We start from the raw sequence: 20,263 nt of genomic DNA, 5'->3' as shown, positions 1-20,263 counted from the left end.
GCGTTGCGAGAACGAGTGGCGCTGTCCAGATGGGTCACATGACGAGATTGGGGTTGTCGCTACGTTTCAGTGGCGGAAGGGAAGTGGGATACGAGGAGCGTGTGGCACCGTAAGTGGCGGTGGCGTATGCACGGTTCATGAAGGGCTCGCGTCAGACCTCTGTGGCTCTTTTGTTCTCGGCGTGGGATAAGGTAGAGATTCCAGGCCACATCAGGAAATCCATCGCTGGAATACCTCCTCGGCCCTCGTCGTCGCAACTTGTATCGTGCAGAGTGCAGGTGCGGCGCGCATGCACGACCCACGGCAAGCAGCCCGCGACGCGTGCACGCGTTGTCACCCCACCCTCTCCACTCTCCCCACTCCCTCTACCCTCCCCACCTGCCGCACCTGCCGCACCCACCGCTGCCTGGCCATCTCAAGCCCCGAGTCGTGCCCTCCATCCTCTGACACCCCTCGTCTCGCTCCAGTGCACCTTGTTCCACCTCTGTCAACCTGGAGCGCACGGGCGATCTTATGGCGAGAGACCCTCCCAATTCTCTTTGTTGTGCAGTTTTTGGACGATGTGTGATAGTGAATGTAGGTGCGTGCCGCCGGTCCCTCCCGCCCAGTCGGACGACCAACTGACGCGAGGAGGCAGTCGCGCAGTTGCGGCCATTGAGATCAAAGCCATAGGTAGTCGAGGAGGCCAAAGGAGCCGCCACACACCCACCTTTCCCATCTCCCATCTGCTATACTGCTATCTAACTATCTATCTATCGATCAGTCTTGATCATCATCGTCGTCGTCGTCGTCGCCGTCGTCTCTGTCTCCGTCGTCGTCGTCGTCGTCGTTCTACTCAGCGTCCTCCCATCTTTGATCACCACATCATTTCTCGCTCCTCACACCTCACACCCTCACACCCCTCACATCACACTCCCACCTCCTCACCCGCTCCATTCCCGGCCATGGCCGAGCTTACGATGGAGCGCCCTGCCACCGCGCTCTCCAACTTCAGCTGTTACAGCGACTCGGCAACACGATCCCACTCCGACCACCTCCACAATGCCCTCCAGCTCGACGAAGTCGATGCTCTGGGTGCCCTGCCTCCCCCACCCGCCCCCTTCCCAATGGAGCAGCTTGCCCTGCTCCTCGCCGCGTCTAACGGAAGGCAAGCATTAGAAGACGACCGTGTCTCGGACGTCCTCTCCGATGCTGGCACCGACGCTTCCGACGTCACGGTGTCAGTAGAGTACGACGTGAGTCTGACCGTGGCCACGCTGATGCAGTACGACGACATGACCGAGCTCAATCTCGTCGGGATACAGCGACACTGCGCCGACTGCATCGAGATTCTCGTCCGACCACACACCTCAGGCTCGGGTTCAAGTGCGGGCTCCGCCGACAAGGAACTCGCCGCCAAGCTCGGCGACCTCCTGGAAGCAACATACGAGCTCGAGACGTTCCACCCGAGCTCGGCGTGCTGCTCGCCGGCGACCCCGGCAGAGGAGGATGGAGATCAGTCGCCGTTCCTCGCCCTTGTCCACGCCCTGCTTGGCGCTCAAGCCGTGGTGGCGCAGCGTCAGCCCCGCCCTGCGCCACAAAACCTATCCAGCGAGACGTCTGAACATCCGGTGGAGGTCGTGCGCGAGGAGTTGGCTTGGGCACGCGTCGAGACGCTTGCTCGCGACATTGTCGACATGGTGCGCGCACGAGATGACGAGGACGCTCCCCGCTTCTCATCAGAGGAGGACGACGACGTCAAGAGCATCCTCTCGCTGCCGCCAAAGTATCGGCGGAGCGAGCGCGACTCGGCCGGCTCGGGCAGCTCGCGCGTCTCCGGCCCACCAGCATACAAGGACTATCGCGACGACCGGGTGCTGGGCGAGACGGCGTCGGCGGTGTCGGGCAAGGACCGGAAGAGCGGCGAGTTGTCTTCGCCACGCAGCATGCACTCGGCGTTGAGTAGCATCGCGCCGATCCTCAACGACCTCGACACGGTCACGCACGCCATTGAGCGGCTGCACACCATGGCGCCGCAGCTCGACGACCAGCGCATCGCGCTGCGCACCTCGGCCCAGCGGCGGACCAAGCCTGCGCCGGCGCCACTGAGCCTCAAGAAGCCGAGCGAGGCGAGACTCCGCGAGCTCGACGACCTGTGGGACAAAATCGAGCGCGCCCACGCACCGACCAAGGAGGCCGCCGTGGCACTCGACGACCGGCGGCTATCGCGCAAGTCGTACATGTTCCGGGAGCTGCCGCCGACGCCGGCGAGCGCGCCCGCGTCGCGCAACGTCTCGCGCACACGCAGCCGGCGCGAGGACGTAGAGCGCACAACATTCCTCGAAGAGCTGATGGAGAACAGCGCGAGCACACGCATGCGCGACCAAGACGTGCCGCTGCGGCCGCGCGCGGCGCTGCCCAAGCCCAGCGGATACTTGGAGGAGGCGATTGACCGGAGTCCAGCACGGCTTGGAACACAAGACTTTCCAATCCCACTCGAGACGTTCCTGGCCAACAAACGAAAACAGACTGCCGCCGCTCGATCTGCAAATCCCACAATTCACAATTCTGACAAGGCTCCATCCATCTCGGCGTACTCGACCAAGTCATCCAAGTCGTCCACCCTCAAAGCGCGCCGCAAGTTCAAGGAGAAGGACTTGTTCGCCATCGTCGCCGACGCCGGCTCGCGCCTGCCCAACCAGGACGCGCCCCCGCCCACGCCCAAGAGGAAAGCTTTCCTCTCCCTCACCGGCAACGCGCCGCCGCGCGCCCCGCTCTCGTCTACGGGGTGGCTGCCGCGCGTCGGATCGCGCGAGCTCTTGACGCCGCGCACGCCCGTCACTCCCTCGAGTCCGTGGGGCCGCACGCCGTCCATCGGGCCCAGGACGCCTACGTCCCCCGCCTTCCCGCCGAGCCTGTACGACGAGCCGACTCGCACGTCCGAGCCCCGCTCCATTCGCAAGCTCATGGGCCAGCTCGTGCGCCGTGGGTCTACCACGTCCCTCAAAGACAGTGGTAGCGCGAACACCACCCCGAAATGCCGCCCCGTCCCTCTCCCCCCTCCCCCACCTCCCGCCATCGACCCCGATGCCGTCGGCTACCTGTGCGAGACGCAGGAGAACCTTCGCGTCGTCCAGGTCATGCTATACGGCGGCGACACTGCGCTAGCGACTGACCTCGAGCTCGAAGTCACAACACCGGGTGGCGCTGTCGTCACGTCGCGCTCTGACCCAAATGTGCGCATCAACATCGCCCTTCCCTCCGCTGTGCCGCTCGGCCAGCGCGTGCCCTTCGTCCTGGCGGACGGGCACATGGAGGCGAAGCTCGCCGCACTGCCCATGAGCGCGGCAAGCTTGAACGCTCACATCACGCACGCCCTCTCCGCGCCGAGTCTGCGACAACTCGCTCCCAGAAGCCTGTGCTGCACGCAGTGCGACCGCGAGATTGCCGAGTTCCCAAGCGGCGTCGCGTTCAAGGACCTGCCGAGCGAACACTGGGCTGAGATGCTCGAGGTGTGGATGTGCCATGCCGACCCAGCCTTCACCGCCCACATCGCCAAGCAGACCAAGGACGGGTTCTGGCCGACAAACAACACGGTGCTCGTCGGCGGGTCGTACCTCCTCGTCTCGGGGAACGACGTGTGCAAGACCAAACTGGTGGAGCAGGAGAGCAGCGAGGTGAGTCTCATCACACGGGCTATAAGAAGGCCACCGCCATACCTGTTGGCGGTGCGCGGAGCCCTTGCAGGTTCCGCGCACACGGTCGATACACCAGCCCCAGAGCACACGCACAGTCCCGTGCACTCCTGTACAAACCGTCGCCGCTCGAGTCCCGCGGCGGGGGCTACAAGGGGAGGGACATACACTACCACCAGTGGAACCACGCTGACTCCAGCCTGACGAGTGGCGCCGCGTCTCATGCCCTTGCGGCGAGGTGCTCGGCAAGGTCCGTCAGTCGGGCTACATCGGCGCGGGCACGGTGCGGTTCAACAAGTGGGCGATATCGCTCATGCGCGGGCGTGGCATCGGCGAGATCGAGCACGTGCGCTTCCCCGTGTCCTGCTTTGTCGTCTCGGACATGCTGGAGCTCTCACAAGCGCACGCGGCCTACCGCTTCCTGATCGCGGATGAGGCGACGGGCGCCCCGCGCCTCGCGCTCTGGCTCTTCAATCCCAGCATGCACGTCGCCTATCGCCGCCCGGCAAAGGCGACATTCAGCCTGACGTCGGCGCCGCCGGCGCCGTCGCGGCCCTCGAGCGAACGCCCCGGCCGCTTGGGCATGCGTGCGTCAGGCGACCGCGCGCGGGGCCGCAACGCATCAAGCACGCGCGCGGGCGAGCCGGCGCGCTCGATGCGCGCCGCCAAGATCATGTTCAAGCTCCTCGACGGCGCGGACCGGGGCACGGCGGGCCTGCCGGGCTTCGGCGGCGCCGTCGAGACCATGCGGTATCCGCGCGACGTGTGCGACAGCCTTATTGCGGCGCTGCGCGCGAGCACGACCGTGTACCCTGCGAGCCGGCGGGCGCTGGGCGCGTTCAGTGCGGGGTTCTTGGAGCGGGTGTGATGTGTAACAGTGTACGAAAGTAGAAGGTATCTAGAAGATTGGCATCGTAACAGTCATCGAAGTGTACGTGGTTCCGGGCATGCATGTACATAGGCGTGAAGAGTGGGGAGGGGTGGCCAGGAGGATGAGGCAAAGACTGTTTGAGGAGGAGCTTAGGGGGGGAGGTTGAGGCATGTGGCGCTGAGCGGCCAGCTTGCAGTCACCGCACGCCACTGCTTCGAAGCGAGGGTGCCGCGACGCAAGAAGACGACGATATTGCGATATGGCGATCGAGTGAGCGTTATCTCGCGTCAGCATGCCGAGGCGATCTCGCACGATCGCATGGCCGCGCCTGATTAATGTCAGCTTGGCATGGCGCAGAGGGCAGAGGGAGATGCCCATTCCGCCACTCTGACCCCAGTTGTCCTCGCTTCCCCTCACCCGCGTATGTACCAAACGGATCCGATGCATTGCCTCATACGTCACCTCATGCGCGCCTCATGCCTGTCCAATACAATCTGCTGACTACTGTTCCCTAGAGCTTGCCGGTGCGGTTGCACTCGCCGGCCTTGCACTTGCACGCGATGCCCTTGGCCTGGCACCCGCACCCGCCGTCCTTGCACCCCGCGCATCCCGCCTTGTAGAGGTTGGACTGGTTGAACGTCTGCGTGGAGGGGGGCACGTCGATGGCCGGGTTCTTGGAGAAGAAGTCGTTGGGCTTGAGGGAGAACGTGTGCGTCTCGCACGGCATGACCGGGAAGTCCTCGACACGGGGGTTGTGCGTGAGCCCGAAGGTGTGCCACACGACAATGTCTTCGTTCTCGACCGCGTCCCCGCGCCCGATGTACGCGCGCATGCCCTCGGCATTGCCCGTGCTCTGGTTCGTCCACTTGCCGCCCGCGTACAGCTCGCCGTCGCGGTACTTGGTGACGTAGATGTGGTGCTCGCCGAACTCGGCGCGCGCGTACTGGATCGAGTCGGGGTGGGCGATCATGAGCTGCGACGGCGTCGGCACGAGCTTGTACGCGACCGGCTTGCCGGAAATCGGGTTGATTTTGCTCGGGTTCGTGATCTTGAACACGCGGTTCTTCTCCGGCGCCGCGTCGTAGCCGCCCGAGCGCGTCACCGGCGTCTTCTCGACCACGTAGCCCACACCCCACCGGTTGTTCTCGGGCGGGTTCGCTTTGTCGTACGGCATCGTCACAGAGTCTTCCTGCACGACCGTGTTGTTGTGCCCGTCGATCGAGGGGTCGATGCGCACCGAGAACAGGTGTTGGTGGTTCGTGGCCAGCACGCCGGGCGACACGACGTTGCCGTACGGCGACGTCTCGCCGGGCAAGATCGCCGCGGTCGAGAGGATACCCGTCGCACGGGTTTCGAGGTGCACGCCGGCGGCTTGGTCAAACTTCCACGCGAAAATGTACTCGTAGTTTGCGACGGTGATGATCGTCTGGATGACGAGGACGCGGTTGCGCACGACCGAGGGCCGGTTCGTGCGGAAGTTGGTGTGCTTCCACCCAAGGCCTTCGTCCTGCTCGTGGATGCACACGGCACCCTTGATGGCCTGCGCCTGCCCGTCGACCCCGAAGTGGTCAAAGTCGAGGTAGTGGATCTCGCCGAGGCAGTCGCAGCCGAGCTGGAGCGAGTTGGCGCAGAGACCGGCGCCGATGTCGCCGAGGTCGAACGCCTGCTTGCGGTGGTAGGGCGCGCGGGGGTCGCCGTAGGGCACAGTCATGTCGGACACGGAGACGCGGTAGAACACCTTGCGGCCGTCGTAGCGGATGTCGCTGAGCACAGGGCCCTCGCGGTAGTTGAAGCCGATGTGGAAGCTCCACTTCTGCCAGTTGATGACGCGGCCCTCGAGCGAGAACGAGGCGCCCTCGGGCTGGATCACGCGGTACGGCTTGACGTCGGTGCGGAGGGCGACGCCGCTCGCCTCGACCAGCGCCGCGTCGTACTCGTTCGTCACGTACAGGTGCCACGGGAAGGGCCCGTCGAGGTCGAGGATCGTCTTCTCCCCCGTCCCGAAGATCGGGCAGTAGTCGATGCGGACGAGCGAGAAGTCGTCCGAGCTCATGACGGGCACGATGGGGAGCGGCGCGCTGTAGTGGCACGAGTCTTCGTGCTCGCCGTTCGTCAGGTTCAGGTACACCATGAACGGCGTGTGGCGGTTCGTGCGCTCCTCCGAGTCGGCGCCGTAGATCCAGCCGTCGGCGACGACGCGTGCGTGCGGCGGCAGCTGCATCTTCTCGACGGCACGCAGGAACTCGGGGTGCTTGAGCAGCGCCTCTTCGGCCGCCATCATCTCGGCCATGTCGGGAGGCACATGGAGGTGGGTGGGCGCCGAGATGGTCTCGGTGACCTTGGCCTTGCCGTCGAGGGAGACAAAGATCTCTGGAGGGGTGTGAGCGGGTAAAAAGATGATGAGGTGAGAGGAAAGATGATGAGGTGAGAGGAAAGATGATGAGGTGAGAGGCTGGGTATGGAGATCGCCAATTGGTGATTGTAGATCCCCGATCCAGTGGATCGGCGGATCGGCGGATCCACATTTCTGTGGAGCCCATGCCGAGCAAAAACTACTCACCATACCATGTCGTCGACTTGGGCCGCTTGACGCCCATGAGCACGACAGCATTGCGGGGCAGGCGGGGGAGGATGTTGCGGTGGCCGCGGCCGGCGGCGTGCCACTGGTCAAGCCAGGGCGCGAGGAGCTTCTTGGGCGGCTCGATAAGCTGGATGCTCTTGAACCAGAGGCGGTGTTCGCCGTGCTCGTTCTCCTTAACCTTTGCCTTGACGGCGGAGACGCATGCGGCGATCTCGGCCGGCGACAGCGGGTCGAGGGGGTGGAGGGGGGCTGGGACGGACATTGTGTGGGGAGTTGGGGGAGATGGAGACTGACAGAGCGGAGGAGGAGATTATATACGAGCACGCGCGCGTGCCCACCGCAAGTCACCGGGTACGAGGCGATCGAGCGCGAGCCACGAGCGACGAGATGCGAGGATGATCCGGCTCATTTCAGATTAGCCTGGCTGGCATGGTTGGTGCGTGATGGCGTCTGGCGAGAGAGCGCTGCGCTGCGCGCCCTATCTCTGGCTTGAGGCGGCGGCATGTCCGCTTAGTGGGCGGCATGGCGCGCAAGGAACTGGTCGGCGTCGAGATCGGTTCAGAGTGAGAGGAGAGGAGTGGCGTCGGCTGTCGTCTATCGTTTAGCCGTTCATTTAGGCTCAACCCTCTCTATCAATCCTCGCGTCTGCCGAACTTGTGACTGGCTTGTGGCTCTGGCCTGTGCAACACCTGCCGCGGGACGCGCGAGCTCCTCTCCGCGCCATCAGGTATCCGAGATCCGAGACCGAGGCGGGGCCCTTCCGCGAGATAGAGCGCTCGCTATCATGTGCAAGTGCAAGACGCTCGGGTGGTGGACTGAGTCTCGCCAGTCCGTCGTCGAGCGCGCGTTGACCTTAGGACTATGGGCACCTGGCGTGCAATCCAAATACCCGAAACTCGTGCCATCGAATGCCAGACCAAGACAGCATGCAAGCGTTGGTGGACTTTGTGCAGCACAGTCTGTTGCTGAACTACCAGTTCGACAGGTTTCATGGCTGAACATGGACGTTTTGAGGCAGGACCAGTGGCGGCCAGGAGTGGGTATTCCATCGCCACTGCCCACCTCGAGCTTCGGGATAGCCGTGCTTATCATATCCGACTACGTGGACCATATCCAACTTCTAGACGTGCCAGACACAATCTGCATGATGATCCGTACATGATGAGCCGATTGCCGACCCCACAAACCCAAACTGATGCTTATCGACTGCCCAGCTGCCCATGTGACACGCCTCCTACGCCCCCAACCATTCACCCTCTCATACACCTCCCTCACGACTAACTCGTAGCCTACCCGATCAACACCGGGCGGCCAATCTCCAACAACACTTCGCGCCAATTACACGCCTCGTCGTCGTATCCCTCGTCGATGCGTCGCCACATCTCCTCGATCAACACGCGCACACTCTCAATCTCGTGGCAGCACTGGTACGCAAACGTCTTGACGATGCCGCGCGCCGTGTCCCGCTTGTCCGGGTCGAGGAGGACCGAGCACGCGATCGCGAACGGCCAGTTGAGGAACTCGACCTTGTCCCCCGCCTCGATGCACAGCTCGAGCACAGCCGCCGCGGACGACTGCACGTCCGCGTCGTCGCGCCCGCGCTTCTGCATGTCGCGGAGCACGATGATCTGCGCCTCGTGCCACAGCGCCATCGAGCCCACCATCGTCCGCTGGTCCATGTATCGCGCGGGCGCTTCGGCGCGCCACGTCGCCAGTTCGATCTGGCAGTCGGCGAGCCGGCGCGAGAGCTCCATCCGCTCCATGGCCGCGGGGGAGTGTAGGGAGACGGCGGGGTCGAGCTCGTTGAGTGGGCGGTAGTGCGCTTCGAACGCGCGCCATTCGGCGTAGAGTGCCAGGATTGTCGCCACGATCCGCATTAGCGACCGGTCGTAGCCGACCAGCGCCTCGATAGATTCCCACTGACGTCAGTGAGTTGTCTGGGGAAAAGAGTTGAACCGTACCTCTCGATCAGTGATGCCCGTAGTCCCCAACGCTTCCCACCACGGAGAGTCGTTGTCCAGGATTGTTGGCGGAGCGCCAGAAGTCAGGCATGCAGAGGTCAGCTGATGCACGCGTTTGGGCAACTTACACAACAAGTCGTGCATTACGGCATGTTCGATGAGATAGCGCCGTGCAGAGAGCGGCGGGGCAAGCTCTGGCCCGCCATTCGCCCTCCCAGCAAGTGCAGTACGCCAGTCCTGTCCAAAAAGCACATTGCCCGCTCCTCCTCGGTGCGCGATAGACGCCTTGGCATAACGTAGTGGCTCGCGCCACGACACAGTCGCTGCCAGGATCTGCGGTCAGCCAACACGGCAACACACACTCACATCGTTGTCGACGATCAGGAGCGACGCCGCGAGGAACGCATCGTTCGACAGCTCGCCGGGGATACGCCGAGCCTGCCGCAGCAAGCCTAGCGCTGTATGCCGGTACTGCCGGGACAGCTGGAGAGTGTTTTCTGCCTGGGCTGCCGAGACGCGGCTTGTTGCTTCCAGATATGCCAGGTGGGTCGCGCCGATCGCGAGCATCGCGAACTTGAGCGCCGAGGTGGACAGGGGCGCGTCGCCCGAAGGAAAGAGAAACATGGGCGCGATGTGCTCCACCCACGGGTTGTGCTCCTCGTCAATTACCATGAGCGAGAGCGAGTACGTAAGGCAGTGGTGGAACTGTGGTCAGCTCTGCCTGCATACGACGACGTACGCATCGCAGATCTTCAGGATTCGGGAAGACGTGCTGGAGGAACTCGGGCGGGCTCATGCCGGGGTTATTGAAGAAGCTGCCCATCTTCGTCTTGCGGAAGAGCGCATGCACCATCTCCATTGGCGGCAGATCCTCGATCGTGCTCTTCATGTCGGCGCGTGGTGGCGGCTGGTTCGACAGCAGCAGGGGCGGGCTGACTGCCGGGTTTCGGCTCGGCCCGACGCTGGGGTCGTGGAATGCCGCCGCCGTCGCCGCCACGTTAGACGGCCGGTTGTGCCTGCTCCCCAAGGCGGCGTCCACGGCCGCTGGGTCAAACGCCTTCTTGACGGGATACACGCACTCGGCGCCATAGTTGACGCAGCGCTTGCATTCGGGGCGTTCTGGGTCAGCAGATCCTTGGGGGCACGCACCGAGGTCGCACTTGATGCGGCGGGCGCGGCAGACGAGGCAGCCGTTACGCGAGCGTGTGCGTTTCTGGGACCCGCCGCCGGACCCCGGTGAGCGGCGCTTGCCGGGGGGCGACTCGGACATGGTCCGGGCGAGGGGGTGGAGGTGAGCGGGGAGAGGGGGCGAAGGAGTAGCTCCGGAATGTGAGTAGCGGAGCCGCAGGCGCCTGTGACGCCGAGGTCAATAGATGAGAGCGTGAGTGAGACGTTGAGAAAGAGAAAGAGAAAGAGATGGCAAAGTGTTTGTGGCTTGAGGACAGAGGGCGGTTGCGGATACGAGCGAGTGGAGGTAGCCGTTCTAATCCAGGTTAATTGAGGGGTAATAGGGGGTAATCGAGGGGCTCCGAGGCTAATGCGGAATCCCATTGGTTTAAGCGAGACAGGCAGCGCTTAGCGACCCCGGTCTAGTTCCACGGATCTCCACTCTCTCTCTCTCTCCCCCATGCGTCTCCCTCCTGATATCCTCGTGCGTGTCGCCGACCTCCTCGCCGCACGCGGCGCGCGGGGCACGCTCGCGGCCCTCGCCCGCGCCTCGCGCGCAGCCTACGACGCCGCCGCCCCCGCGCTGTATCGCGAGGTGGTGCTGGGCCCCCGCGCGGTGGGGCTGTTGAGCGCGCTCGCCCCCGGCGACGTGGGCCTCCGCTCCGACGAGGCCACACGCCGCCGCCTCCGCGCGTGGCGGTATGTGCGGCGCGTGCGCGTGCCCACGCTCGCCGACGCGGCGGGGTTTGCAGACGTCGCTGTTGCCGCCGCCGCCGCCGCCGCCGCTGAGCCCCTCATGCCTCGCTTACAGTCTGTATGCCTCGGCCCTGTCGCCGTCGACCAGCTGCGTATATGGACCGGACCCCTGCCCGGTCTTCTGCAAGGCCTGGCGGCGCAGCGGCCGACGCGGTTGTGCGTCGCGTTCCGCCACGTGCCCGCCGCAGAGTGGGACGCGTACCGCGAAGCATCGACGCGTGGGGCGTACGCGCTTGTGCGCCGCCTGGAAGCGCTCACGGCGGGATGGGACCTCGTGAGCGTGACCTTCCACGACGTCGTGCACCAAGTCCTCCCGTCGTTGCCTACGACGAACGTTTATGATTTTGCCCCACACGCCATCCCCCACCCCCTCTTTCGGGGACGGTACCGCTTCCCCGTAGGCGAGGCGGCTGTGCGCCTCCCCGGCCCAGAGTGGAACATGCGCCCGTGGCAGATGGGTACGGCCATCAAGAACCTCTTCCCGTCTTCGGCGGTGGGGAGCGGCGTACACTATGCCACGTTACAGCGGACGCGGTGGCGCTTTTGTGGTGTCGCCAACCACGTGTTGACGAAAGAGGAGCGCGAGGACGACGACTCGGACGGCGTGTGGTATCGCGAAGTCAAGGGCATGGTGGACGAGAGCATCCGGACGGGCATCGCGCGCGACCTACCTGCCAGAGGCCTCGATGCCGAGTTCGTGCATGAGGTGCTGGAGCGGTTGGAGTATGGGCGCGTCGAGGAGTGCAGTGCATGTGGGCGTAAGTTGCACATGGATGCTAGAGCTGACGACAGGGGATGAGGACGAGCACAATGTGATGAGCATGGACGGGCTTGATTTGTTGTGAGATGGTGAGAGGGTCGGGTATCACGGCCAAGAGCTGTACGAGTTGTAGTGTCAGGCTGAGCTGTTATCGATATCATGTAGCATGTGCGGGGGGAGCGGGGGAGACGCCGTGATGCCATCGATGCCAAGACAAGACATGGAGCGAGGAGGAGAGAGACGAATGCCACTCGAAAGAGGTCGCATGCTCGACCCTGTAATCGAACGTCACGACGGCGACAGCGGCACGAAGAACGGGCGATGCGGGCAGCGCATTGGTGGAGAGTCGAGATACGGCCGCAGAATCCTCGGCGCTGGTGCCTCTCGTCTTCGGCCCGCGTCTCTCTCCGAGGCATCTGTTGTTCTGTAAAGCTGTAAAGCTCTGCTCCTGCGCGTGCTGAGCCCTGCACTCGGACTATCGGAGTGCCCATGTGGACCGTGCCCCCGCCTCGGCGCGGCGTCAGTGCTTGCTTGTGCTCGTGCTCGTCCTCGTGCTGGCGTCTACCCTTGCTCACGTACTCCTGCAAGTGGAGCTATTGCCCACGCGCCAACATTTTGTTAGTCTGTCTTGGGCCCTTAGTGCGAGTAACTGTCGCGCGCCATGCTCCAATGCGAACAGAGGCAACGCATAGCGCAGCAGCCTCGGCGGCGCAGCACGCAGCACGCAGTATGCAGCATCGGAGGCAGCAAGGAGCGCACGGAGGAGAGCTGATGGATGGATGACGGATTGTGGAGTGGACGGAGTAAACAAGCCGATCGATTGCTCTCTTTCACCCTTCCTCCTCCTCCTCCTCTGCCGTCGTCGTCGTCGTCGTTCTCCTCTTCCTCTCCATCATCCTCGTCATCCTCTTCAACTCATCCTCGTCTTTCTTCTCTCTCTCTCTCTTCATCTCTTTCTCTTTCTCTCTCTCCTTCCATTAATCTCTTCATCCTCGTTCCCCTAATATCCCTCTTCCTCCCGCCTCCCTTCACCCCCCCCTCTCTCTCCCGCATCTCACTCCACTCCCCTCGCATTTCGTTACCACTTCATCCTCGCAACTCCCATCTCCCCCCCGGCCGCTCGCGCCATGCCAGACACGAGCGACTCGGCCTTCACCCCCACCACCCTCCCCGACCCAACAGACTACACCTGCCCCTTCAGCGACCACATCTTCGCCACCAAACATGGCGTCGACCTCCGTCTCCGTCTCTGGCCCTCCCCAGTAAACTCGCCCAGCCCATGGCTCCTCTGGTCGCACGGCGGCGCTTTCCTCTTTGGCATGCACGAAGGTGCGTTCTTATCTCTTCCCAGTGGAGCCGATGGCGAAGCACACAATGACCCGCGTCTGTCGTCGCTACAGCGACTGGCGCCGACGACGACGACACACCACTGCTGATCGTCCGCGCGCCCTTCCTTCTCACCATCACCACTCTGGACGCACAAAGCGCCCTCAGCGCTACAAACGTTCGCTATAGTCCGGTGGCTTACAAGCCATCACGCCCCTCCACACGCGCCACACTCCTTCCCCCCACGCACCTTGACGCGCTCCCCGAAACCGACGGGCGCCCGCTAACAACCACAGAGGTCACCCCGTGGGTCGTACCCCTTCTCCTGCGCCGCGGGATCCACGTCGTTTCCTTCTCGTATCGCTTCGCGCCCCAGGCGTCGCTTGAGGACATCATCGACGACGCCAACGATGCCTACGCATGGTGTCGCGCTCATCTCCCCACGTTCCTCGGTACCACAGTGGCGCTAGACAGTTACGCGGTTGCAGGTGACAGCGCAGGTGGGACTATCGCTGGTCTTCTCGCGCAGACCCTCACGCCACCTCCTCGTGCATTCCTCGCCAACCACGCGCTCCTCGACCTCGCCGACCCCTTTTTCCGGACGCGCGGGGACAATGTCGAGCTCAGCGGCGAGTTTGACGAGGCCGAAGTTATTGCTGCCGCGCAGGACAACGACCCCGCCCATGCCATCATCACGTGTCCATCGCCTGGTCGCATCGGCTTTGGGCAAGGCGCTCTGCGTCGCGCATTCCACTCCCTCACTCTGGTAGTGGGGCGCCGGCAGCACCTTCAGGGGGATGTGTTTACCCTGCTCAACCGTGGAAATTGGATTGACGCCGTGCTTCGGGGAGGAAGCAATGAGGAGAAGCATGTGTATGCCGAGCGGCACTCGCCGCTGAGACTTCTGGGAGGGCGAGGCTCTGACGGCGTCAACGGTGTCGCGACCAACGGCGTCAACGGGCACGGAGAAGGAAACGGCACGCGCAGTCGATACCCTCATCCACCGACGTATTTCCTGCACGGCGAGGCGGATGCCATTGTGCCTGTCGAACAGAGCCGCGACATGGCCAAGCGGCTGCGAGAGCTCGGCGTGCCCGTCGGCGAGTACTACGAGCCTGGAGCTGGGCACGTGTTTGACCAGCGCTTCTCGGTGAGTTGGCGGGATGAGCGGGGAGGGAACAGAATCGTGGAAACGAGAGGGAGGAAAAACCTGCTGCAAGTGGACTGCCCGGCTGCACGCACACCCTCCCGGATCCCAGACCAGTGACCAGGCTGACACCAGAACCGCCGCGTCAAGGGCTATGACGAGTGCTGTAGTGCAGCAGTCGACTTCCTTGAGGTGTATCTTCGGCAGTAGTAGGCGCCATTCCACAGTCTAGCTGAGGTCCCGCCAGACCGACATAGCCTCGGAGACGAGACGACATCCTGACGAGCGTCATTGATGCATTGTACTTCCTGTGTCATGTACTTTCTGTGTCACAGGTCATGTTGGCAGCAGCATTGTTCGGCGACGCTGCCGCGAGCGAAGCAGGCCAGCATGGCGGCAGGCTTACCCGCGCTGCACAAAGTCAGGCGCTGACAAACTCCACCCCAGCAGCATAAACAAATACTACGCGACCGTGCATATACGTACAAAACAACTGTGGCTATGGACCCAATGCGTGACACCTCGTACAATTACGTCGACTGGTAGTCGAGCTTGCTCATGATGATTGGCCACACCTCCTCGAAGCCGACATGCTTGCCGCTGCGGATTTGGGACCAAATATTCTTCATCGCGTCGCTCTTCTTGATCTCGGCCCAGTGCTTGAGGAAGAACGCGAGCTCGACCTGGCGCACCTCGTCGAACAGGGTGGAGAAGCGCGAAAACACCTCGGTCGGGATATTGTACGGCGTCAGCTGGCTTATAATGTGCTGGAACGCGCGCAGCTTGAGCGCCGGCAAGTCGAGCTTGTCCGCGAGCCGGTACACGGCTTTAGCGGAGACGGGGCGCGGGCCGACGGGCCCCTCGCCCCACTCGTGCGTGAGCCTGCGCTCGTTCAGCCACCGCTGCATCCACTCGCGGCGCGAGATGGGCTTGAGCAGCTCGGTAAACGACGTGGCTTCTTCCAGCTGCTTCGGGTTTCCGAAGGACGACGTGAGCGGCGCAAAGTACACCACGTCGGTGTAGAGCTGGGATCAGCAGCGCCGCAAAGTCAGGCTTACCCAGTACAGCACGGCCCACCATGTGCTCCATGCCGCGTCGCGGACGACGACGCGCGTCTTGCGCGGCCCCATAGCCGCCGCGTCTTCGCGCACGCGCTTGCGCGACGTCGTCGCCGCGAACGCGAGCTTGAACCCCGCCGCCCCCTGCGTCTCGTCGTTCTTGTCGCTCATGATCTGGCTCGACTGGGCGGACGCACTCTCCGCGGCGTCCTGCGAGCCCTCGTCTGCGCCGTCGTCGCTGTCGTCGCGCGCCGCCGCCTTCCCGTCCGTCCCGGGCGGCGTGTTCGCGCCCTTGGGCGCGCTGCCCGTGAACGCGTGGTGCGTATACACCGGCCCTGCAACCAAGTCTACGGCCTCCTCCTCGGCGTCCGAGTCAGACAGCGGACTCAGCGCGCCGTCGTCTTCGTCCGAGAGGCTGCCGTCCGCTTCCCCGAACCCCCCGTGGAACATGGCTTCGAAATAGTCGCAGCGCGCAAGCATCTTCTTGCTCGCGTAGATTTTGCGCGGCGGCGCACGCTTGCCGTCGGGCGCAGTGCCCTTCGGCGCGGGAATTATGAACTCGACATCGCTGTATACTGGCGTCAGCAAGATCGTGTGACGCCTCACGAGGGTCGTCGAGCATGTCGCCGACGCAGCTGATAAGATCGCGCGGGACGACGCGCTTTGGCCCACCCGCAGCGTACGTGCCTCCACCTACGCCGCTGCTCGCGCCTGCACTCCCGGTCCACCCCACAGCCGTGGGGCGGTCTACAGGGCGCTGCGGGATGCCGAGGCCGAGCCAGTGCCCCGCGGGCGGCTGCGGCTGCGACGTAATCGTGCAGATGATGGTGAAGAAGTCGTTCTGCTCAGCTGCTTGGTGTTTGAATAACAGGTCGCGCGTCGCAAACTTCTGCCAGCCCCAGTTGGTCGCGGTCTCGGCTGCGAAGGTGTGGTTGCTCGCATCTTTGGGGGCGCCGAGGACGATCGACTTGTTCGCGTCGTTCATCGCGCGCACCTCGAACCGGAACCACCACAAGCCTTTGCGCACCCACTTGCCCGAGATGGCCTCTTCACGCTCCTGCTGCGTCGGCTGTGGTGTCGAGTGTAAGGGGGGATGTTGGGCCGAGTGTCATGTCCAATGGCGTAGGGTGTGCGGAATGGAGGATGGTGTCAGTAAGGTGAACAAAAGTGGATCGAGAGAGCAGCGAGGAGATAGAGATGCTGGGCGTGACACGCACCACACACCACAAGTAGAGGCTGGAGAAGTACTGGTCGCTGTCCTTGTCCTTGACTCCGGCGTTTGGGTAGAACAGCACCTCCCACAGGTTGTCGGGGTCGCCGAAGATGGCACTCTTGATGCATTTACTGCGGTCAGCACTGATCCTAAAAGAGGGAGCAGAGTTGAGAAACGGAGAAAGCGCACCTCTTCATGTCGCCTTTACTGGACTCGTACATGGACCGCAGACCCGTGAGCTTCCACTCGAGGCTGACGGTGGTCGTTTCGTTGAACTCGGGCGCATCTGCCGGATCGCGAGACGTACTAGCCACTGGAGTGAGCATGGGTCTGGGGTCGGACGCACTGATGGCGGCTGCGGCGCCTGTCGCTGCCATGGTCAAAGCAAGCGTGTCTGGGGGAGGTAGGAAGGAGATGTCGTGGTGGTTGATGGGAGGATCCAAGTTGAACCAACTCATGCCGTGCGCACTGCACCACCCATCCCATCACATCTCGCGCCGGTATCCGCCCTGTTATACTGTACTGCCAGCTGCTGGCTCCAGAATGGCTCAAATAGTCACAATGCTATTCATCTCTCGCCAGCTACCGACTCCATTCATGCCATTCATCCACCATGTCTCTGTCGCTGTCTCAGATGTCACCAGGAGGCGGCTCCGGAGATGCGGGCGGTGTTGAGCAGCCTCCAGCGAGCGGAGATGACGCAACAACGCCTTGCAAGGCACGGACACGCCCACCTCAACTCCGTCCGCTCGCGCTCATGTGGAATTGCTTCCGTGGCAATGTCGAGACCAGTTGGGTGGCGAATTGTGGTTACAAACAACATCTCCCTCGCGATCTGCCACCATGGCTCAACCACTCGTCCTCGTGCAGGACTCGGGCTCGGACTCGGACGATCCTATTCCTCTCGACCCGCCGCCACATAGCGTTGCGTCGAGACGCGTGCGCTCCAGCTCCTCCCAGCCCCTTGCCGCGAGGCGCGCTCAGGCTGGCTCCAGTCGGCAGGCGAAGCGAGGGCGTCCACGGGCGCATAAGCGACAGAAGACGCCCGAGGACGACGACGTAGTGTTTGTGCGTGAAGAGAAAGCGCGGGAGGTTGGAACAGGTCTCGCGAGCCGCTTTGCGTTTGCCGACTCGCCCCCACCTCGACCAGTACGAAAGTTGACTACAATTTCTGCATCAGCACCTCCCGCTCTAAATGCCTCCATAGCCTCCTCCTCCTCTGCCACCTTGACCGCAACATCTCTCCTTTCCACTCCCCGCGAGCCCCTTCCCGTCCCCGACTGGCTACCCAGAACGGCGATCCTGAAGGAGATTCCACGATGTCTCCTCTGTCAGAGAGACTTCAAGAAAGTCGAGAGCGGCGCCGCGCGATGGGTGAGCCGCCGCACATCTCTGCGCTAATGGCAGCGACACCTCTCTACCTGTTTACCGCCTGCGTTCCGCCCACCAAATCCCCCGCCTAATCTTGAATCTCTCATCTCCACCGCGCTCGAAGGCCCCACAGAAGACTTCACCCTCATGCGGCGCCGCACGAACGCCGCCGCCGCCGCCGACGGGCTCATGACCTCCCTCCCCGACCTCGTGCCGCGTCCTAAGCGCGCACTCCGCAACACTACCGTGCGGGCAAGCCACGCCCGCGACGGGTGGGTGGAGGAGGTGGACATGCGCGTGGTCGAGGTCTTCGGCGCCCCGAGCCGCTCTCCCTCCCGGAGCGCCGAACCTTCTCCCTCGCGCTCCCCCTCTCCGTTCCAGGCAACGCAGCCGCTGGGCGAATCAGCCCTCTCACTCTCAGCCGAATACTCGCGCCCGCCACGCGCCCACTCCCCCATCCCCAACCTCCTCCCTCAAGCGCCGCCGCTCATCGGCCTCTCTCAGGCCGTCCGCGAAACGTTCGCGGAAGAAGAAGCATCGCAGACGCAGCGCGCAGCCTCCGCGCTCTCGCGCTACGACGACGGGCTGGAACCAGGCGATGGCTTTCACTTTCCCTCGCAGCGCCCCACCTCGCGGCTCTCTTCGCCTCCACAAACTCCTCCCCGCAGATTCTACGGCGGAGGCTTCAAGCCCTTTCGGCACGGGGGCGGCTCGCAGCCCGCAGGGAGCCGCCGCCACACCGCGGGAATCGACCCCGAGCGCCGGCGCCGGCTCGCCGAGGCGATCGGGGTCGGCGTTGACGAGGCGCGGCAGCGGCGGCGCGACGCCATCTCTGCGGGGATCAGTCAGCGATAGGCCGCACACCCCGTCGAGCGCGCTTGCGCGCATGGAGATTTCGGGTGCCGGGCTGGGGTCGCCCGGATCCCCGACGCCGCGCAGACGAGAGGTCATCAACCTCTGCTCGTCCCCTTCGCCACAGGCGTCGCCTATTGGATGGGGCGATGCTGTGCTCGAGTTCGAGCCGAGTCCGGATTGGGAGTATTTCAGCCCGCCACCTAGCCCTCTGGACGTTCTGGACGGTGAGAGCGTGGGAAGCGCCGCGCCGTCGGTGTCCAGGAGCGATGCGGGTATCGCGTCTGATAGTGACTGGGGTGGGGATGCGGTGCTGGTGTGGGACGGGGAGGAAGTTCTGGAGCAGGAAGATGACGAGGGGCTAGACGAGGACGAGGGTGAAGACGAGGATGATGATGATGAAGATGGGGAGCTCGGCGAGGACGATTACGAGGTGCACGACATTAGCATCAGCGACGAGGAGGCGCCGGCTGGTAAGCGTAGCAAGGCGCCCGACTACGGCAGCTGGGACATTCCAAAGCTGCAAGTGAGTGTTTGTGGTAACGTGTGTTTAACAGCAGCGACTGGTCAAACGCTACGGCTACCGCCCGTCCAAGGACAAGAAAGTCCTCGTCCTGCTCGCCACGGAGTGCTGGGAAGCGTTGCATCCTACTCCGGTCCAACCGTTGGAGAACAAGGGCAAGGGCAGAGCCCCGGCCAAACCCACACCCAAGCCCAAGCCCAAGCCCAAGACAAAGTCGAAGACCACCGAGACCACCGACGAAGACGACGCAGCAGCCACCGACCAAGACTTGGACCAGATGTTCTACGACCTCCTCACTTCCGACGATATCCTGTACGCCCGCATCCTCCGGTACGAGCCACTGCCGTTCGACGAGCTTGTCTCCCGCGCCCTCGCGGCCGGCGTCAGCGCACGCGGCTGGAAGCCGCGCTTCAAGAGGTACCTGGACCTCAAGGTATGTCGGTGTGGGACGAGCTGACGCACTAGGGCGTGACATACTTTACGACTGACCCGACCGCACCGCGCCGGCGTTACTAGCGGCGCTGCGGGGTGGGGACGGCGCGGGGCCTGGCGGGGGTCTTGGCGGGGCCGGGGAGGGACTGGCGCCGAGTTCAGTCCGAGCGGCCAACAGCAATGTTAAACCACCATCACTTGCATAGCAGCACAAATGCAGCTCGGCAGCATGTAGCCTTTCACTCGCATGCATGCTCTCGCATCAACATCAGCATCAGTCTAGCCACGAGAGAGATTATGACGACGTCGACGCATCGGCGTTACTGTTCATCCAACAATACAAACCTTGGCATCCCACCATTGTCCCACTCGCCATTGTCCATTGTTCCTGCCCTTCCACGCACGCCCCACTCCGCCCACTCCGCCGAGGTAGTCACCGTCCACCACGCCCTCTTTGTTCCCAATGCACCGGGAGCCCCCGGCGATCCTCTCCTCCCGTGCACGAGATCCGATGTACTGGCGATGCACGCCGGCGCTCGCGGTGCGAGGGCGGGCGAGAGCGGGTGAGGGC

The 20,263-nt window shown here is 63.6% G+C and overlaps 8 protein-coding genes across 8 annotated transcripts; 5 read left to right on the top strand and 3 right to left on the bottom strand.

Moving 5' to 3' along the window:
• Positions 1-513: 513 nt before the first annotated feature.
• COLE_06064 (uncharacterized protein) lies at positions 514-4,542 on the top strand (the record flags this gene model as incomplete). The annotated part of the gene is made up of 4 exons (XM_018425894.2): positions 514-580; positions 634-1,235; positions 1,266-3,656; positions 3,874-4,542. 4 exons carry the CDS (start codon positions 514-516, stop codon positions 4,540-4,542), a joined length of 3,729 nt encoding a protein of 1,242 aa, XP_018282530.1.
• Positions 4,543-5,056: 514 nt separating this feature from the next.
• On the bottom strand, positions 5,057-7,388 carry COLE_06063 (uncharacterized protein; the record flags this gene model as incomplete). Its single annotated transcript, XM_018421884.2, has 2 exons — positions 5,057-6,915; positions 7,106-7,388. The coding sequence occupies 2 exons, from the start codon at positions 7,386-7,388 to the stop codon at positions 5,057-5,059; spliced, it is 2,142 nt and encodes a 713-aa protein (XP_018282529.1).
• A 1,027-nt stretch (positions 7,389-8,415) lies between these two features.
• Positions 8,416-10,357, bottom strand: COLE_06062 (uncharacterized protein; the record flags this gene model as incomplete). Its single annotated transcript, XM_018426322.2, has 6 exons — positions 8,416-9,045; positions 9,088-9,179; positions 9,216-9,420; positions 9,454-9,792; positions 9,827-10,206; positions 10,237-10,357. 6 exons carry the CDS (start codon positions 10,355-10,357, stop codon positions 8,416-8,418), a joined length of 1,767 nt encoding a protein of 588 aa, XP_018282528.1.
• A 357-nt stretch (positions 10,358-10,714) lies between these two features.
• Positions 10,715-11,855, top strand: COLE_06061 (uncharacterized protein; the record flags this gene model as incomplete). The annotated part of the gene is made up of 2 exons (XM_018425893.2): positions 10,715-11,768; positions 11,803-11,855. The coding sequence occupies 2 exons, from the start codon at positions 10,715-10,717 to the stop codon at positions 11,853-11,855; spliced, it is 1,107 nt and encodes a 368-aa protein (XP_018282527.1).
• Positions 11,856-12,897: 1,042 nt separating this feature from the next.
• On the top strand, positions 12,898-14,453 carry COLE_06060 (uncharacterized protein; the record flags this gene model as incomplete). The annotated part of the gene is made up of 3 exons (XM_018421883.2): positions 12,898-13,099; positions 13,393-14,246; positions 14,379-14,453. The coding sequence occupies 3 exons, from the start codon at positions 12,898-12,900 to the stop codon at positions 14,451-14,453; spliced, it is 1,131 nt and encodes a 376-aa protein (XP_018282526.1).
• A 320-nt stretch (positions 14,454-14,773) lies between these two features.
• On the bottom strand, positions 14,774-16,972 carry COLE_06059 (uncharacterized protein; the record flags this gene model as incomplete). The annotated part of the gene is made up of 6 exons (XM_018421882.2): positions 14,774-15,268; positions 15,302-15,876; positions 15,908-16,370; positions 16,519-16,645; positions 16,704-16,827; positions 16,861-16,972. The coding sequence occupies 6 exons, from the start codon at positions 16,970-16,972 to the stop codon at positions 14,774-14,776; spliced, it is 1,896 nt and encodes a 631-aa protein (XP_018282525.1).
• A 385-nt stretch (positions 16,973-17,357) lies between these two features.
• COLE_06058 (uncharacterized protein) lies at positions 17,358-18,740 on the top strand (the record flags this gene model as incomplete). Its single annotated transcript, XM_018425093.1, has 2 exons — positions 17,358-17,663; positions 17,922-18,740. 2 exons carry the CDS (start codon positions 17,358-17,360, stop codon positions 18,738-18,740), a joined length of 1,125 nt encoding a protein of 374 aa, XP_018282524.1.
• Positions 18,741-18,771: 31 nt separating this feature from the next.
• Positions 18,772-19,776, top strand: COLE_06057 (uncharacterized protein; the record flags this gene model as incomplete). The annotated part of the gene is made up of 3 exons (XM_018426321.2): positions 18,772-19,263; positions 19,298-19,693; positions 19,726-19,776. 3 exons carry the CDS (start codon positions 18,772-18,774, stop codon positions 19,774-19,776), a joined length of 939 nt encoding a protein of 312 aa, XP_018282523.1.
• Between the last annotated feature and the right edge of the window lie 487 nt (positions 19,777-20,263).

Source organism: Cutaneotrichosporon oleaginosum, assembly GCF_008065305.1.
Source record: "Cutaneotrichosporon oleaginosum strain ATCC 20508 chromosome Unknown ATCC20508_contig05, whole genome shotgun sequence".
NCBI classification, from domain to species: domain Eukaryota; kingdom Fungi; phylum Basidiomycota; class Tremellomycetes; order Trichosporonales; family Trichosporonaceae; genus Cutaneotrichosporon; species Cutaneotrichosporon oleaginosum.
Note: the sequence above shows the minus strand (reverse complement) of the source record. Positions and strands in the feature narration are given on the sequence as shown.